Source organism: Aedes albopictus, chromosome 2, assembly GCF_035046485.1.
Source record: "Aedes albopictus strain Foshan chromosome 2, AalbF5, whole genome shotgun sequence".
Taxonomy (NCBI): domain Eukaryota; kingdom Metazoa; phylum Arthropoda; class Insecta; order Diptera; family Culicidae; genus Aedes; species Aedes albopictus.
This window is the reverse complement of record NC_085137.1, coordinates 512,983,055-513,003,372: the sequence shown is the minus strand read 5'-3', so window position 1 is coordinate 513,003,372 and position 20,318 is coordinate 512,983,055. Positions and strand designations below refer to the sequence as shown.

The 20,318-nt window shown below is 38.1% G+C and overlaps 2 protein-coding genes across 2 annotated transcripts; one reads left to right on the top strand and one right to left on the bottom strand.

The window, feature by feature from the left end:
- Positions 1-9,858: 9,858 nt before the first annotated feature.
- On the top strand, positions 9,859-11,195 carry LOC109409748 (brachyurin). The gene is made up of 2 exons (XM_019683250.3): positions 9,859-10,275; positions 10,332-11,195. Exons 1-2 carry the CDS (start codon positions 10,042-10,044, stop codon positions 11,019-11,021), a joined length of 924 nt encoding a protein of 307 aa, XP_019538795.2. The 5' UTR covers positions 9,859-10,041; the 3' UTR covers positions 11,022-11,195.
- Positions 11,196-17,529: 6,334 nt separating this feature from the next.
- Positions 17,530-20,024, bottom strand: LOC109432088 (uncharacterized). The gene is given in 6 exon segments (XM_062854555.1): positions 17,530-18,085; positions 18,142-18,302; positions 18,362-18,720; positions 18,947-19,069; positions 19,131-19,435; positions 19,496-20,024. Coding segments are annotated over 6 exon segments (1,893 nt in total). The 5' UTR covers positions 20,010-20,024; the 3' UTR covers positions 17,530-17,654.
- Positions 20,025-20,318: the final 294 nt, after the last annotated feature.

The window sequence follows — 20,318 nt, the reverse complement described above, 5'->3', positions numbered from 1 at the left end:
ATTTTATTCAGATGACATGTTTGCTTAGTTCAAGTGAGGTCTAGTCTTGTCTGGTCTACAGATACACAGCCATCCTAAGTAACATCTTGATGACTGATTAATCTTGTAGAGGTTTTGAGAACCGTCATAAAACCTTATACCTTTCATTTTGGTTTTTGGCTGTTCTAATAACCTCTGCTAGTCTATTTGACTAAGAAATGTTACTTGGGATTCATTGAAGAAATCCTAGAAAAAGACGGAATCGACTACTTCTATCATTTTTTTGTCATTTTAATGCTTGCAGCCAGTCTTCCCACAAACTTGACACATGTTCAACTTCAGTACGTTTTCTCGCACTTGTGTTGAACATCGAACGTCAAACATCGGAGTACCCGTGTTTGCTTCCGTACTCCGTACCGAAGAGTACTCAAGTACAAAACTTGTGTACGTACAGAAGTACAAAACGAAAATACATCCGAGCGCAAACCGAGAATGGAACCCGAAGCGGCGTTCAGATTGGTAAACGATTGATGCCGAACTGTCGATCGTCGTTCGAGAATGTTCTTTTTTGCACGATTGCTCCCCACTTCGTTTCGCACCGTACACGTGTACTGTACATATGTTCGAACTTGTGTTTGTAACGAACTTTGAACATAAGTACACGTGTGGGTACAGATTTGTGTGTTGCAGTTCGAACGCACAGTCAGAGTACAGGCGGAGTATAAATACAGCAGTACTTAGCGAGTTCAGTGTTCGTTTGGGAAGACTGATTACAAGCATTGAAGTGCCCAGGTCTACTGTCAATCAAAAGGTTGAGTCTTGAAAGCAAAACACGTTTGAATCGGTAGGAGTGACGTTGCTAAGAAGGTTTATGTCACTCCTTGGTCCATAGTTTACGGGGATGGCACACAGGTGTTTATTCCATGTATCCTGGACCTTATGCCTAGGCTTAAGCGCCTTTACTCGCTCTCTGAAATGAATCAAAATATCCTCCCACAGAAAACCATCTCACCGTATGCCACACTATCCAAATTGCTAAACGGGACAAACTTATCAAATTATAACCAATTTATCCCAGTTAAGAATTGTTTTTTTTTTTTTTAAATTAGAAGCTTGAGAAAAGGCACCTAAAATTTCAAAACAGTTTGCGATTGACTCGGGGATTTATCCAGCAATTTCTCTGGAGATCTCCAGACATTTCTTGAACAAAATTTCTATGGATGTCTTCAGTTATTTTTCCAGAACTTGATCAAACAATTTGTCTCAGGGGATTTCTCCAGGATTGCTCTATAACTTTCCATATAGGGCTTGTTCTATGGATTTTTCGGGGGTTCTTCGTGAGGTTCCTCCAAGACTTTCTCGTGGTATTCCCACAAACTTTCCCTTGCTTAAGGAGTTTCTCATTTGATTTCGTTTGAAATTCCTGCAGAAACTCTCCTTGAATTTGTCGCCGGGAGTTTTCCTGGAATACATGCTAGAATTTTAAAAGCCATTTCTGCTGTTGCTTAACCAAATGTTTCCGCAGAACTTTTTTCAGCAATTTTTAAGCACAGAAATTTCAGAAATTTCATCTGAAATCAGGTTTTTTTTTTTAGGGTTAAACGGGAATTCCACCAATGACTCTTCAAGAAACCATTACAGGAACTTTTCAAGGAATTTCTCCACGAATGCTTTTAGGGCTTTATTTGGAAATTGCAAAATTATTCTAACGATTTATCCGGGAACTTCTCTCTAGGTTTCTAAAGAAATTATTAGGAAAGTTTCGTCTTGCAATTCCTTGGCTAATATCGTCACCAATTTTTGCAAAGATTCCTCCAGGAATTTAATCCGGAATTTCACCAAGCATTTCTTCAGTAAGTCGATTTTTTTAGGTTTCTCGAGGGATTTTTCCACATAGATTCCTTTAGAAATTAAGCTCATTGTTGTGAAAAGCATGTTTTCCTATTTCAGGCCTAAATAATCGCTTCCAGTATAAAGTGTGTGTCACGGACACGCGGTAGAGGTTGTTTTCGCTTTAGAACACTTTGGAAATTTAAGCAGAAACCCGCGGTTTGTTCAGTTGTTGTACAGCAACAAAGTTTGTTGGGAAGGCAACGGAAATAGAGCCAGCTGCGCTAAACAGTTCCACCAGTTGCCGTCTACTGTCTCATGTAGAACACAATGACAGCGTGAGCATGAGATGGCCGTACAATTCGTAGTTGCTACTCCGTTACTGACTAGAACTGTCAAAATTGCACAGGAAACAGCAAGATGAAGCTCACCATCCTAAAATGTGCACCTTTGAAGGTTCAGAACGTTATATTGTCAGTATCAGCCACGTCCTTACGGTCATCGGGGCTGACAAAATCGGGCCTTTACTGTAGTTCAAACCGTTTTTCGTTTTTTGCTAACTTTGTGTGAAAGATTTGCTGGATTGTCTATTAATTTATACCTCATCTGAATTTTTGTAAATAAAAAAGAAAATCGCGTTAAGTACTGTTCCTTTGAATTCCACTAAGAATTTGCATCCTTTGACAGATACGTATTTCGACCTCAACTGTAAGGTCGTCTTCAGTGTCTTGTACTTGACTCGACTCAAGTACAAGACACTGAAGACGACCTTACAGTTGAGGTCGAAATACGTATCTGTCAAAGGATGCAAATTCTTAGTGGAATTCAAAGGAACAGTACTTAACGCGATTTTCTTTTTATTTACAGATATTCCCCTAACAAGCCCAGGTTAATCATCATGAATTTTTGTGTTTATGAGGATAATGATGGGAAAAGCTCTTCTGAATGAATGACGGTGAAAATGGTATAAACATTTTTAGAACATATTATATGATACAAATCATATATGTATGATATATGTATGACACAAATCATTTGGCAAACTAAGAACTTTTATATTCATGAGTAGAGCTTACTACAGTGATAGACATTCGTTTAGCCGAGACCAAACAATTTTAAAAAGAGTGCCAGGAAGCTCATACAAAAGATTTATGATAAAACTTTTTTATCGTAGTGATAGTGTATCTAGCACTATTTTATAAAAATGTGATACATCACACACACTTACATATACACTGAAACAAAAACGAGGGTAAAAACCCTTCAAATGTCATTTGTTGCCTAGACATTCGTTTAGCCTAGGTAAATGAAAAATTGGTTTTCAATGTATTTTTTTTGCAATTTCGTGAGTATATTTCGAGGCTATACCCCAAGGCATTTAGTTTATGACGTGTTAGCAAGATAATTGACCTAAAAAGTTTATTTATTTGTGAAATTCGGAGAAATGTTATAAAAAAGGCCCCATTAAGGAGAAGCGATGATAAACAAATTTATTTAAGAAAAAATGTTTCTTAAACACTCAAACGTAAGCTAGATTGGCAGTTTTGAAAATATGGCTCAGAATTATTGTTAGAAATGTTCAAATTATTGCATACAATGTCATGAAAAAAATAAGCATATTGGTTTTTGGTTGGTTAAACCTTAAAATGGGATTGATAAAAGCTAATATAAATAGTTCTGCGTTGAAATATAGACGTGCCCTAATGTCTGTGCAGTATACCTGTTTGATACTAGCATTACTAAATAGCAGTCTTCTATGCTAAGTGAAAGAACTGCAAGAAGTGTCAGAGTTTTTGTACCCTGTTTATTTAAAAGCAGATGCTCATACAAAAATGCAAGATATGGTCAAACAATTGGCTTATGTCATTCAATCTGAAGAAATATATTATAAATGAGTGTTAGTTGTGAACCACATTCATTTTTAACATGATTTATTTGAAAAGAACGTCTAAATTATGAAACAAGTAGTTCATGCTAGAAATTTAAATACTTTCGGTGCCATTTCTCGAGATGTGAGCCGTCCAATGTATGTTATTCCAGCCAGAATACAATCTAGAAAATATTGGGAGCTATTGCTGTGATTTATGCAAGTGAAACCATCATATTTCACCAAAACAATACTTAAATACATGATTTTTTGATGGTTTGCGTTATTTTTTTTTCTGTTAAAAACGATGTTTCTCGTAAATTTCCAACCTGAACTCGTTACAAAACTTTCATTAGATTCTTTTGAAACATGTCCGATAAAAATAACTACATCAAATCTCAATTTGGAAACATTTACAATATTATGACATATTTATATGAGATGCATGCAAAATTAATATGGCAACACTTCCAAAAACGAACGAATCCATGATTTACAAGTCGATTTATAATTCAGGTTACCATACAAAATGATTTCGTTGGATATTTTTTGAAATTTGTTAGTTTTTTATTATGGAATTCTAAAAATTGTACAATTCGGCTAAACGTATGTCTAGGCAAAAAATGACACTTGAAGGGTTTTTACCCTCGTTTTTGTTTTAGTGTATATTAGACTGGGTCAACAAAGTAGATTTTTCAGAACAAAGCTTTTTTGATTCCTTTTAGCGTCCAAAACAACTGTGTAAAATTTGGGAGCGATTGGTTGCTTCCCCGTATTCCGCATTGCGATTGAAATTTGTATGGAATTTAGTATGAAAAAACGTGCTTTTTTGCATTTTTCTCATAAATTGAAATTTTTCGTCTAAAACGATCTATATAATGACGTTGGAGTATAGCCTAGGATATTCCGTAAAGCTTTGCCGAAGACCGCAAAGTGATCCGACACTTGTGAAAAAAGTTATAACGTGCAGATTGCCCGGTGGTGCTTAACATTTAACATGTAATAAAGGAATAACATCAATAATAAAATCTCAATTTTTGGCCTAAGCTACGAGGCGAATAACTTTTTTGACAAGCGTCGGATCACTTTGCGGTCTTCGGCAAAGTTTTTCGGCATATCCTAGACTATACTTTAACGTCATTAGTTACATGATATTACACAAAATAATTCAACTTATGAGTAAAATGCAAAAAAGTACGTTTTCCCATACTAACTTCCATACAAATTTCAATCGCAATGCGGAATACGGGGACGCAACCAATGACTCCCAAATTTTGCACAGTTGGTTTGTACGCTAACATAGATTGAAAAAGCTTTGTTCCGGGTTGATACGATCAAATTTGAAGTTTCTCCATACAACGTTGACCCACTCTAGTATGAGGAATTCCACGGAGTCATGTCAGTCGATCCTGAGCGACCATTTCAAAAATATCTGAAACTTTGCACAGTTTTTCAATTTCATATAAATCGCCATTTTTTGATATTAAACCTTCATATTCACTCACGACTAACTTTTCAAAAGGGTGTATGCGAAAATAGTTCTAAAATATTCTAAAAGCTGTACAGCAAAAACGGATTGTTCGATTGTTATAAATTTTTCAGCAAAGTTAGATAACTAAATGATGATTCCTTAGTAAATATACACTGTAAAAAATTTCTTTTTCTACTTTGAAAAAATATGATATTTGTCACAAAAACTCAAATATCTCAAAACCCTATCTTTTTACCAACTTCAATTTTTTAGGGGAAATGGCCCATTATATCAGCTATCTACCATAAAATTTTGGTGATGGTAAACTGATAAACAAAAAAGTTATGACATTTCAAACATTTCACAATTTTTACATTTAGTAACAAAAAAAAAATTTTTTGTGTGTAAATTATTTCGAGAATTATATTTTGATGCTGATTTTATTGTAAAGGCTACCGCCTGAATTAAACAAGTTGTTTTCATGATACTTTAGTTTGATTATTCGTAATTACTATAGTATCTATTTGAAACTTAGACGCGATCCAGTGTTGTGATCAAAAATATTGAGATTGTCATACTTTTTATTGTACGTGACTGGTGAAAAAATCCCTTGATAGTGTTGAAAAGCTGTTGATTATAAGAAAAATGGAATTGAATTTATTTTTAAGACAAAAGCTGTATAATAAAAGTTTTTTTATACGCGTATACGTCTAGTTTATCCGCAAAAAAAATCCCTCTTACACACTTATTTCTGAATTGCCTGTTCGGTACTTTTTTGACGAGATTATAACAGCAGTACGATCTCGGTAGTTTCGGTAATCGATTTTACTGAGGCTCAGTAAAACAACTGTCAAAATCGTATGGAAAAGGTAAACAATGCATTTTTGCTGAACGAGTTCGGTGCTCAGCAGTTTTAATCTCGTCAAAAAAATTACCGAACTCGGTACACGGCGTGTGTATGGGAAAGGTTTATAACAAAAAATTGGGCATCGCCAAATTTTTCGCTATTCAAAAATAGAGACTTCCAGCTTTCATTTGCACGGTCCCTCAAAAAAATCCACCGAGGGATCTCGAACAACTTTTTCAGAATACTGTTTTTCCCCATACAAAATGAACGGTTCCAAATTAATCCCTATTTCTACTTAACAAACATACCCAATTTTTGTATGAAAAAGTTCCCCCGATGGAATATTTCGATGTTGGGCTTGAATGAAAGCTAGTAGCGTCAACTTTCACGTAACGTAAAAATTAGCGATGCCTATTTTTTTGTAATAAATTTCTTATACCAGACACACCGTGCGGTAATCAAAATTAAGTGTGTAGAGAACAGACTTTATGATCGGAAGAATGCGAGTAACTTCAACAACAACAAATGCATAAGAGGTACATACCACAGACAAACAGACGAAACGCCTAGAACAATTTTAGTGAAAATTCATCGCCCAGTTCACACTATCACCACCTGGTGGAAATGTTTCACGAAACACTGCGTTGTGCAATATCGTCATCAGAAGGCGCTAGTGTGAAACGTCAAACGCAAAGAAAAACGATGGGCGCTCTTCTTGTTATGAAAGCCACAACCAAGATTCAAAATGATCGTTGAAGGCGTGGTCAATGAAAATTTCGCCAGTGTTACGTTTGTTTGTCTGTATACATACCTGACAATGCTCACGAAAAAAACAAAAAAAATACTACCGCTATGAATATTAAAAATTGTATAGTATTTTTTTTCTTCAGCCACCAACACCAAACAAGTTAGTTAAAATTAATAAGTGATTTTGTTTATTATAATCTAACGAACAAGATGAACAGTCGCTTTCTCAAAGGTCTTCAACTCAACGCTCTCTTGTAGACCGTTTGATGAAAAAAAATGTTCAAAAGAGTTACGAAATCTCACCGAAAGCACCATAGATAAACTGAAAGAGACTGGTTATGCCCAAATGTCCACATTGTGTACAAAATTACGCATTTGCACGTCCTGCCGTCTAGAATTTGACAAACGAGCCATCTGTATATCATCGGTAAAGCAGGGCGCAGGAAGTTCGAAAACGACAACAACTGAGAAATTGCCATCAGCGACATCTGTTTAAACAATTTAATTACGCCCCTTTTCAAAAATGCCCTGTAATATTCTTCAACATCTATACCCATTTCAATATTTTTAACGTTGCAAAACACGCTTTCAACATTCATCTTGAAGAAGAGGGAAAACACTTGTCCTCAAATGTAACAGCAAATTAATGAATAAACGACTAATGCGCGGAGGGCGTGATAAAATCGGAACATTACGGTACATAGTATATTATATTATATGTATATATAATATATAATAAAAACAACTTGTTTTACTCACGCAAGGCCATTAACAATAAAATCAGCATCAAACTTCAATTTCCGGCCGAAATAATTTACACTAAAAAAAATTATTACTAAATGTGAAAATTGTGAAATGTTTGAATTGTCATAACTTTTTTGTTTATTTTCATGGTAGATTGCTAATACAATGGACCGTTTTCTCTAAAAAATTACGTTGGTAAAAAGATAGGGTTTTGAGATATTTGAGTTTTTGTGACAAAAATGATATTTTTTAATGTTAAAAAAGATTTTTTTTTCACAGTGTATATTTTCTTAGGAATCGCCATTTAGTTATCTAACTTTGCTGAACAATAAAATCAGCATCAAATCGCGATTCCCGGCCGAAATAATTTACACAGAAAAATTTTTTTTACTAAATATAAAAATTGTGAAATTTTTGAAATGTTATAACTTTTTTGTTTATTAGTTTACCATCACCAAATTTTTATGGTAGATTGCTAATACAATGGACCGTTTTCCCTAAAAAATTCAAGTTGGTAAAAAGATAGGGTTTTGAGATATTTGAGTTTTTGTGACAAAAATGATGTTTTTCAATGATAAAATAGATTTTTTTTCACAGTGTATATTTTCTTAGAAATCACCATTTAGCTATCTAACTTTGCTGAAAAATTCATAGCAATCGAACAATCCGTTTTTGCTGTGCATATTTTTGAATATTTTTGAACCATTTTCACATACACCCTTTTGAAAAGTTAGTCGTGGCTCTAAATAAAAATTTGATATCGAAAAATGGCGATTTAGATGGAACTGAAAAACTGTGCAAAGTTTCAGTTCAATAGAAAATCATGAATTAAAAATTTTCCTTAATTTTGATGCTGTTGCTTGGAACATATATGTAAGTGTGATGTATCACATTTTTATAAAACAGTGCTAGATATACTATCACTACGAAAAAAAAGTTTTATCATAAAATCCTGAGACTCTTATGAAAATTTATGGGCCTCGGCTAAACGAATGTCTATCACTGTAGAACATTGAGCTGGGGTGGAAATTTACTTTGTCATATTTGCTAATTTTCGTCATATCAGAAGTAAAATAGTCAATAATTAAAGATATTCCAACTCACCTTTGCTAATGACTGATTAGATGAAAGCAAACAGATAAAGACCACTCCTATAACACTGGAAATTAAATAATCACACAGAATTTTACATTTCAATTTGACTCCATTAGAGTCGTACGTATTTTTTCTCGTTCTGCGTATGCCAAAGGCAACCGCATCAAAAGAGCAGCTAGCCGAATTATTATTTATCTGTGGCACTTAAAAGTTGGACTCCACCGCTGCAGAATGCAGCAAAAGCTGTCCAATTATTGAAAAAAAAAGTTTTTTTTTTCGTCGGAAAATTGTAAACAAACAGTTGTTTTCGTCCCAAGGAAGATGCAGGCAAATGTGTGCGTGGGTTTTCTGCATACGGAACATTGTAATTCACAAGCACAGAGAAAGATTATTCTTCGTTGCACTGTGACGACTTTTTATTATCTGGTGGGCAAAAATATTAACTGGAACAGTTTGGTCGTAGTTATGAAGCTACATCTATCTCAATTTAAAATTTATCTGCTCAATAGTACTTCGAACACATGATTGGATTTGAATTGTGAAGAATTCGACTGACTTTTCGATTACACAATGACCGTATTTGTCATTATTATCATAGTTTTTGATCATCTTATCTACGTGACCATAGTGTCACGTAGAAGATGTGACGGGAATTAAATTCATGTTGTGCCCGAAATAAACGTGGACTAGATGGAAATAGAAATCGAGGAACTATCATTCAATTTTATTATTTTAAAGAAATTGTAGTTGTTTTAGATTTTTTTTACATGACATGGAAGCTAATTGATGAATTAGTCATTGAAACCAAACTGGCCATGAGGCATTGGGCGAGCTGCATGAATAAACTCGATCACTATTGGTCGGTGATTAGCTAGACGGAAATTAGATAAAACCCTACATTTTTTGAAGTTTTTGTTATAGAGAGTGAATGCTTATTGATTGATGCAAGCAAAGTTGCATTCAAGAAAACGCCTACCATTAGGCTTGACATCAGCAAAGCAGACGAGCCAAGACCCCTTATCATTTAGGGTTGTTCACTTTGTCGATATATTTTAGGGAACCCTAACTTATCATATCAGGCATCAGCCAAGAAAGTATGGTCATCGGTCAGTTATCTGTTTCGCACGCTGGCTATCTTACATCCCGATACAATTTAATTTAATGATACCCCCGATAAGCCTGCGCTGCTGGTCCATGTCCGTACCGAATGTACCTACTGCCGCCTGCCCGGGCCGAAGTTTCAAGAGAAAACAACGACTAAGGATAAGATTTTAATTACACATCGAAAATGTCTGTTGCTAATCCGCCGCTGGGGCAAGATGATAAGACACACCGGCCACAGCTCGGACACGGATAGGAACACCTTTCGCCCATCACACACGGTTTGGTTGCATTTCCGATTGGGTGTTTTGCTGCTGGTGTCTTCTGAGTTGGAACTTTCGTTGAGATAGCTTATTAGAGATGAATCGATTGGCGGTGCTGAGCGTCCTTCTGGTGGCACTTGTGGGATCAACGGTGACCATCAGCGTCCCCAGCAGGTCTATTCGTAAGATCGATTGGAGCTTGGTTAGACCTATTGATGAGTTTGCCCATGTGCGGCAAATTATCCAAAGCTTGAAAGGAGATGCCCAGTCTGCCATGAATCAACGGATTGTCGGTGGCGATATTGCATCAGCAGGACAGATTCCGTATCAGGTATGAGTAGCATGAGTTGTAACGTGATTAGTAGTCTGATTCATTCTACTGCACAGGTGGCCATCTTGGCTGACATTGAAGACGGATGGGGACTTTGTGGAGGAGCCTTGATCTCGACAAATTACGTGCTAACCGCCGCGGTATGTGCCAATGGAGCCAGTGAGGGAACTGTTATTTTAGGGGCGCAGAATTTGCAAAACGAAAACGAAGCTGGCCAAGTGCGAATGGATTTCTCCAGCTCGGATGTCTCCATCCACGAAGAATACGTTGAGTTCATCTTCAGGAACAATATCGCCGTGATCAGACTACCGCAATCTGTATCGGTGACGGAGAGGATCCGGCTGGCAGTGTTGCCAGCTGTTACCGATTCGCGGACGTTCTCAGGAATGCAGGGCACCGTCAGTGGATTCGGTCGTACCTCGGATGCCAGCACTTCGTTCTCCGATGTCCTGCGTTACGTGTCGAATCCAATCCTGACGAATGCCGATTGTAGTGCTGGCTGGTATGGAGATCTGGTTGACGGACAGAAAATGTGTTTGGCTTATACCAATGCACGTGGGCCTTGTATCGGAGATGTCGGAGGACCCCTGACAGTACAGGATGCCGGCCAAAGTCTGCTCGTTGGACTGTTTTCATTCGGGTACGCTGCTGGATGTGAGTCCCAGTGGCCGGCGGTTTTCGTTCGAGTCACTTTTTACCTCAACTGGATAGCTTCGCACACCGATGCCGTTATCGGATCGAACTGACCTAATCGGTGTGTTGTAAAGTTGGCTGGATACTGCAGAACCATAAAAGTCAACTGATGCCAGTCATGTCACGGTGGACTGAAAAACTGCGGGCTACCGGTATTGAGTTAGCGGTGTGTATCGATAAGATAAATATATTAATTTTCGGAAGGTAGCAGCTAAGCATGCAATAAAGTTTTTTTTTGTTCTATGTATATCACAGAACAGGTAGACGATAAAAGAGAACTCATTGCCGTAGCTAAGTATTTGGTCAGTTCAGTAATACATAATATATCGCTTTACACCTACATACTGGCAACCCTGTAGGGAAGTGTTGGCGAGCCCTGACTTGTGGACTTACATGAATCTCATTTAGCAATAGTTTAACTTTCGTATGTTACTCTGCTTCGTTATCCTTTGTTGTTTATTTCCAGTAATTTTCGTACCCCTTCCGTTTGTCCTCTTGTTGTCATTGTCTTCCAGCAGCAGATAACCAATTCTAGATTGAGTTTAAATAAGGGCGAAAGTAACATAAGAGAGTTCTCTTCATCGACTCTCTCTTCTTCAAATTAAAGTGACAAGATGCAAGTATGGTTGCACTTTATGTTCATAAATCGCTAGGTTGCAATGCAATCTAGCGTCTAAGTGTAAAAAAGTTTGATTGAATTTGCATCTTGTCCTTCAATTTGCAGAAGAGACAGTCGATGAAGAGAACTCTCTCTTGTTACTTTCGCCCTTATTTAAACTCAATATTGAATTGATCAACTTTTCAGCGCAAACCGTCATTTGGTTCTTCAGATTTCAGATAGGTCATTAGGCGTCAATGACGCCCGAGAGCTCGTGGAGCAATTTCAGGCTGGATTCATGAGTGAACGCGCTACAACGGATCAGATGTTCACCATCCGCCAGGTGTTGCAGAAATGCCGTGAACACAACGTGCCCACTTGTTCATCGATTTAAATCGATCGAGACCAGCTATGGCAGATACGATTGATACGATTGACCAAGGCGACGATGGATCGAGTGATGTGCGTAGTTCGAGTATCAGGGACACTCTCGAATCCCTTCGAATCTCGCAGAGGGCTACGACAAGGTGATGGTCTTTCATGCTTGCTGTTCAACATTGCTTTGGAGGGTGTAATAAGGAGAGCGGGGGTAACCACGAGTGGGACGATTTTCACGAAATCCGTTCAGCTACTTGGTTATAGCTCGCAAATTTGAGACGATGGCGGAAACGTACATCCGAATGAAGCCAGGCGAGGCGGATCAGTCAATAATGTGTAGAAGACAAAGTATATGATGGCAAAGGGCTCCAGGGAAGAATCACCGTACCCACCACCCCGAATTTCTATTGACGATGATGAAATCGAGGCGATTGAAGAATTCGTATACTTGGGCTCACTGGTGATCGCCGACAACGACACCAGCAGAGTAATTCAGCGGCGCATTGTGGCAAGTAATCGTGCTTACTTTGGACTTCGCAGAACTCTATGATCGAACAAAGTTCGCCTATCTACAAAACGCTGATTACACCGGTGGTCCTCTATAGGCTCGAAACAAGGGCTCTACGTGCAGAGGACCAACGCGCCCGTGGAGTTTTCGAACGGAAGGTGCTGCGATGGTACGTCGGGGTGCAGATGGAGGAAGGGAATTCGAGAAGCCGAATGTACCACAAACTGTATCAGCTGCTGGGAAAACCAACCATCGTCTACCTCGCGAAAATCGGGAGGCTACGGTGGGTGGGTCACGTCATTAGGATTTCGGATAGCAACCCGACTAAAATGGTTCTCGAGAGTCATCTGACCGGTACAAGAAGACGTGGTGCGCAGCGAGCTAGGTGGGTCGACCAAGTGGAGGACGATCTGCGGAACTGGAGACCCACAGCCATGGATCGAGTAGAATGGAGACGGCTACTAAATATGTACAGCAGAGGACCAATCAGGCCTTAGTCTGACCGGTAAGATAAGTGAGACGTCTGAATGGTCTAATGACATTTTCGGCCTAATGACCAATTCGGCCTAATGACCAATTCGGCCTAATGCCTTTGCAGTTGAATTACCTTTCTACTAAATGATCTTTTCGGCCTAATGGCTTTTCCGGCCTAATGACTTTTGCGGGATAAATAACGGGCTTGGTAGTCTAGGGTGTAACGCTTCTGATTCGTATACAGAAAATCCTGAATTGAATCCCTGTCTCTTACCTTCTACTTTGTGTCTTTCTATCTACTTTCTTCCTCCTCTCTACATATTATGTATAATGAGTTCATAGCTATCGCTAGAGCCAGAAACGGTTGGAAAGCCGTTTTTCTTCCTACCAACTTTCACCAGCACAGTGTTAAACTTTCAGATAACGCATGCGAGTTATGTAATCAAGTGAAATGAGGCGCATTAGCTTCATAGTAATAATTACACAAGACTATCATCTTACGCTTGGCATCCACGCACGAATGTGTGAACCCTCTGCCACCCATATCCCACCAACATCACTCCGACATCCGCATGAATTTTTGCAAACGCAGAGGCATATTCGGTCTGCTGTGGATACAAACAATTGCCCCAAATTTTACCAATGGAGCTTCAACATGTGGTCTATGATTGGTCAAACTTTCAGCGTTTTTGATTGACCTATAAAAAAGTTATGAATACAGTAAAACCTCCATGAGTCGATATTGAAGGGACCATCGACTCAAGGAAATATCGAGTAGTGGAACAAAAATCCTTTTGGAAGCTCTTTGGGGGGACCATCATAGTAACCCAGAAATGATTTTTCTGTATGGAATAATGTACCTCCATGAGTCGATATCGAGTCAAGGAACATCGACTCATGGAGGTTCGACTGTATTTGAATTAAACATTAATTTGATGAAAAAAATTCCTGTACGGATAATTGTTTGATACACTGTAGAAGATCGCCAACACTCACACACTGAAGATGCCGGCTTAGTCCTCGGCAGATATGTCATTGGTTCCTTGTGTGAGTGTAGCTATTCTGGTGATCCTGGAACAGCATCCACGGGTGGTCAATCAAGCTCAAGCTAAAGCTATATATTATTTCATCGTGCTGCATTTAGTTATAAAATGCTCATAACATTACTAAATGTCCGATTTCTTGACATTTTTTAGGGCTCCATTACAAAGGAGAACATGAGTGTGGCTGGCAGTAGATGTTGTCATGCCTTGTTATAACTTTTAATAAGAGTGAGTTTAAAAGTTACGAAGGCAATGAATGCAATTGAGGAATTCCACGGAGTCATGTCAGTCGATCCTGAGCGACCATTTCAAAAATATCTGAAACTTTGCACAGTTTTTCAATTTCATATAAATAGCCATTTTTTGATATTAAACCTTCATATTCACTCACGACTAACTTTTCAAAAGGGTGTATGCGAAAATAGTTCTAAAATATTCTAAAAGCTGTACAGCAAAAACGGATTGTTCGATTGTTATAAATTTTTCAGCAAAGCTAGATAACTAAATGATGATTCCTTAGAAAATATACACTGTAAAAAATTTCTTTTTCTACTTTGAAAAAATATGATATTTGTCACAAAAACTCAAATATCTCAAAACCCTATCTTTTTACCAACTTCAATTTTTTAGGGGAAATGGCCCATTATATCAGCTATCTACCATAAAATTTTGGTGATGGTAAACTGATAAACAAAAAAGTTATGACATTTCAAACATTTCACAATTTTTACATTTAGTAACAAAAAAAAATTTTTTTCTGTGTAAATTATTTCGAGAATTATATTTTGATGCTGATTTTATTGTAAAGGCTACCGCCTGAATTAAACAAGTTGTTTTCATGATACTTTAGTTTGATTATTCGTAATTACTATAGTATCTATTTGAAACTTAGACGCGATCCAGTGTTGTGATCAAAAATATTGAGATTGTCATACTTTTTATTGTACGTGACTGGTGAAAAAATCCCTTGATAGTGTTGAAAAGCTGTTGATTATAAGAAAAATGGAATTGAATTTATTTTTAAGACAAAAGCTGTATAATAAAAGTTTTTTTATACGCGTATACGTCTAGTTTATCCGCAAAAAAAATCCCTCTTACACACTTATTTCTGAATTGCCTGTTCGGTACTTTTTTGACGAGATTATAACAGCAGTACGATCTCGGTAGTTTCGGTAATCGATTTTACTGAGGCTCAGTAAAACAACAGTCAAAATCGTATGGAAAAGGTAAACAATGCATTTTTGCTGAACGAGTTCGGTGCTCAGCAGTTTTAATCTCGTCAAAAAATTACCGAACTCGGTACACGGCGTGTGTATGGGAAAGGTTTATAACAAAAAATTGGGCATCGCCAAATTTTTCGCTATTCAAAAATAGAGACTTCCAGCTTTCATTTGCACGGTCCCTCAAAAAAATCCACCGAGGGATCTCGAACAACTTTTTCAGAATACTGTTTTTCCCCATACAAAATGAACGGTTCCAAATTAATCCCTATTTCTACTTAACAAACATACCCAATTTTTGTATGAAAAAGTTCCCCCGATGGAATATTTCGATGTTGGGCTTGAATGAAAGCTAGTGGCGTCAACTTTCACGTAACGTAAAAATTAGCGATGCCTATTTTTTTGTAATAAATTTCTTATACCAGACACACCGTGCGGTAATCAAAATTAAGTGTGTAGAGAACAGACTTTATGATCGGAAGAATGCGAGTAACTTCAACAACAACAAATGCATAAGAGGTACATACCACAGACAAACAGACGAAACGCCTAGAACAATTTTAGTGAAAATTCATCGCCCAGTTCACACTATCACCACCTGGTGGAAATGTTTCGCGAAACACTGCGTTGTGCAATATCGTCATCAGAAGGCGCTAGTGTGAAACGTCAAACGCAAAGAAAAACGATGGGCGCTCTTCTTGTTATGAAAGCCACAACCAAGATTCAAAATGATCGTTGAAGGCGTGGTCAATGAAAATTTCGCCAGTGTTACGTTTGTTTGTCTGTATACATACCTGACAATGCTCACGAAAAAAACAAAAAAATACTACCGCTATGAATATTAAAAATTGTATAGTATTTTTTCTTCAGCCACCAACACCAAACAAGTAAGTTAAAATTAATAAGTGATTTTGTTTATTATAATCTAACGAACAACATGAACAGTCGCTTTCTCAAAGGTCTTCAACTCAACGCTCTCTTGTAGACCGTTTGATGAAAAAAAATGTTCAAAAGAGTTACGAAATCTCACCGAAAGCACCATAGATAAACTGAAAGAGACTGGTTATGCCCAAATGTCCACATTGTGTACAAAATTACGCATTTGCACGTCCTGCCGTCTAGAATTTGACAAACGAGCCATCTGTATATCATCGGTAAAGCAGGGCGCAGGAAGTTCGAAAACGACAACAACTGAGAAATTGCCATCAGCGACATCTGTTTAAACAATTTAATTACGTCCCTTTTCAAAAATGCCCTGTAATATTCTTCAACATCTATACCCATTTCAATATTTTTAATGTTGCAAAACACGCTTTCAACATTCATCTTGAAGAAGAGGGAAAACACTTGTCCTCAAATGTAACAGCAAATTAATGAATAAACGACTAATGCGCGGAGGGCGTGATAAAATCGGAACATTACGGTACATAGTATATTATATTATATGTATATATAATATATAATAAAAACAACTTGTTTTACTCACGCAAGGCCATTAACAATAAAATCAGCATCAAACTTCAATTTCCGGCCGAAATAATTTACACTAAAAAAAATTATTACTAAATGTGAAAATTGTGAAATGTTTGAATTGTCATAACTTTTTTGTTTATTTTCATGGTAGATTGCTAATACAATGGACCGTTTTCTCTAAAAAATTACGTTGGTAAAAAGATAGGGTTTTGAGATATTTGAGTTTTTGTGACAAAAATGATATTTTTTAATGTTAAAAAAGATTTTTTTCACAGTGTATATTTTCTTAGGAATCGCCATTTAGTTATCTAACTTTGCTGAACAATAAAATCAGCATCAAATCGCGATTCCCGGCCGAAATAATTTACACAGAAATTTTTTTTTTACTAAATGTAAAAATTGTGAAATTTTTGAAATGTTATAACTTTTTTGTTTATTAGTTTACCATCACCAAATTTTTATGGTAGATTGCTAATACAATGGACCGTTTTCCCTAAAAAATTCAAGTTGGTAAAAAGATAGGGTTTTGAGATATTTGAGTTTTTGTGACAAAAATGATGTTTTTCAATGATAAAATAGATTTTTTTTCACAGTGTATATTTTCTTAGAAATCACCATTTAGCTATCTAACTTTGCTGAAAAATTCATAACAATCGAACAATCCGTTTTTGCTGTGCATATTTTTGAATATTTTTGAACCATTTTCACATACACCCTTTTGAAAAGTTAGTCGTGGCTCTAAATAAAAATTTTATATCGAAAAATGGCGATTTAGATGGAACTGAAAAACTGTGCAAAGTTTCAGTTCAATAGAAAATCATGAATTAAAAATTTTCCTTAATTTTGATGCTGTTGCTTGGAATCGCTCAATTACATTAATGCATGTTTTTATTATCAAGAGATATATTTTTTCAATTTATTTACAGATGGTAATCTCTAACGACAAAGTTAATCTGCAAGCCAATTGCCTCATTTTACAAAACAAATGCGCTTCAGTACTCGAAATCAGGCGAAATGATAACGTCCGAGTTCTCCTGAATCCAGAACAAATACGGTGTAATTCGGGTAAAAACTGCTGGCCATCCGGAGTTGCATCCCAGCACAGAATTGTAGGCGAACAGTCCTATCAGCGTGGTCCTGCCATCGGGATCGGCCACCGTCAGAGGGCCACCCTGGTCACCGTGGCACGGCGATCCCTCTTCGGTTGCCACACAGATTTGGTTTTCGGTAATCCATCCCGGGAAACGGATAGCGCAGTTGACATTGTTGATGACCGGCAATCGTACCCGACGCAGTTGGTGCAGCGGGAGCACTTCTGGAGCGTTGTGGTACAAGGCACCCCATCCGGACGCGGTTGCCAACTGGCCGGTGAAAGGGGACATCAGTTGACGCATGTTGGGTAGGCGAGCTGGTTGAATGGTTGCTAAAAGAAAATACGATGTCAGGGCTTTGACTTTCAGAAGCTTAAGATCAACATACCACTAGGGAAGGTTGCTCGTTGCAGGCGAAGTAGAACAATATCATTCTGCCATGCTTCAGCATCGTAGTCGATATGAATACGCATCTCAGCAACTGAAACAGTGTCGCCTAGATCACTCATATTCGCAGATCCCAGGTATGCTACAATGGGAACAGGTTCACTGAAAATAAGCATGTTAGATTATTGTGTTCTATATGTGTCTATTGGGCAATAACTTACAGGATATGACAACTGGCCGTTGATACGACAAAAGTTAGGGAAACCAGAGCACCACCACACCATCTGGACCCGGCTGGTCCTTGTACCATGAGACCGGCAGCATATGGGATTTCTGTCGGTAATACCACTTCACCACCGGTAATTCGCTGATTGGGTTCCTGGATCAAGGATTCAATATCGGGTAGTTCTTTTGCAATGGGCAACTTAATTATTCTTGCACTTGGATTACTGTCAGCTGCACTGAGACTGCCCAAGGCCAGCAGCGCCGTCAGTAGAACGAGTAGCTTGCACATTGCTATATCTCTATCGTAACCGATTATGCCACCGTGCAACCGGTTTTTGATGAACAAAACTAAGGGCTAATCACGCCTCAAGTTTGTATTTATACAATTCGAAATTTAGTGATCCCCCTGCAAAAGCGATTAGGCTGACAACGAAGATAAAGACCACATGGAAATAAGGTCAGCACAAAAAATAATTTAAACACATCCATACAGTCATGGATACAAAGTGTAAATTTATTTGGAAGACACCTCTATTGATGATACACACGTTATCTTGATTGTCTTAATGAAGATTCATCGCCTAATTTTCCAATGGAACATTGGTGTGCTGCGTTATCCAATCGAGATAAGAACCAACTCGAGTGTATACCGCAGGGGATCCCTTCTCGCAACCATCCACAGAACCATACGACACTATTCCAATCTGCAATGAATCATATGTCAGTGAAAACTTGCAGTAATTTTATTATACTATCATTCCTCACCAGAGTAGGTTTCCCATTTAAGCTTGCCTTGAGAGGTCCTCCGGAATCTCCCTGACAAGCATTTCGACCTTTATCGCCGGAGACACAAACGTGGCCATTCCGAATCATGTCCTGGAACATCTTGCTGCAGACGTCATTGGATATCACAGGGTTATTCGTGTACCGCAGCTCTAGCTTTATGCTGTCATTGATCTCGACGTACTCATCTCCACTTAAAGCTCCCCATCCGGAAACGGTGGCATCGGTGTTTGCTAGATCTAGCAGAGCTTCTTTTGTGTTGGGCAGCCGAATCGGTTGAATTTTATCTATTGAGAAAAATGTCTCCCGTTACAATTTCATCATAAAAGTACACAATAGTCACTCACTGGAAAACACGAGCGCCTTAGTCAACCTCACTATGGCGATATCGTTCACCACTTCCACTGGATCGTACTTCGGATGCACCAAGATATCATGGAAAGTCACTTTGATCTCCACGGCTTGATCGTCACTCGGAATACTGATCACATTTGTTCCCACAATGACCGTAGCGTCGATCGATCCATCCATGCAGTGGGCGGCTGTCAGAACATATGTCGACGAAACAATCGCTCCTCCACAAAGAACTCCAGAACCATCCAGAAAGTTGACCAAAATCGCGGCTTGGTACGGAAACTGTTGCTTTTCCGCTATTGTACCACCGGCGATCTTGGAACCTCCGATGCTTGCCTCGCTAACAACGACCTTCTTTCGGTAGTCCACATTGGGTAGCCTAATCCAAAAGGTGGACATCTCCATCCATCCGGTGTCACGATCCTCAAGGGCAGCTATCGGAACGCTGTGAACTCGACGGAGAGTCAAGGTCGCTAGAAAAGTGAACAGAACGAGCGATTTGATCATTGCGAGTCGCGAGTTGAACTAGTACTTGGATGCGCAACTAGGCAATGATGTTGTTTTATCGAACTCGACCGGAACCTACGACTCCGAATTGGGCATATTTGTTGTGCTCTCTGTTGAAGAGACAGTATATCAGACATGTTTGATTGAAATCTGTCCAGATAAGAATGTTTCTCGTTCTGTAGTGATTCCCAATATTCTGCTAGGTTGTCGGAGAAATTCCTGTGGAAGTCGATGGCAGGGTTACCAGATAGCTCATGGAATATGTGGTGACTCACTGAATATATATTTATTTTTACAATCGCGATATGC

What these genes read in the sequence shown, in the direction of transcription:
- LOC109409748 (XM_019683250.3), top strand. Translation starts at nt 10,042, where the DNA reads ATGAATCGATTGGCGGTGCTGAGCGTCCTTCTGGTGGCACTTGTGGGA. An exon ending in CAGGACAGATTCCGTATCAG is followed by an intron (nt 10,276 to 10,331) that starts GTATGAGTAGCA and finishes TCTACTGCACAG; the next exon opens with GTGGCCATCTTGGCTGACAT.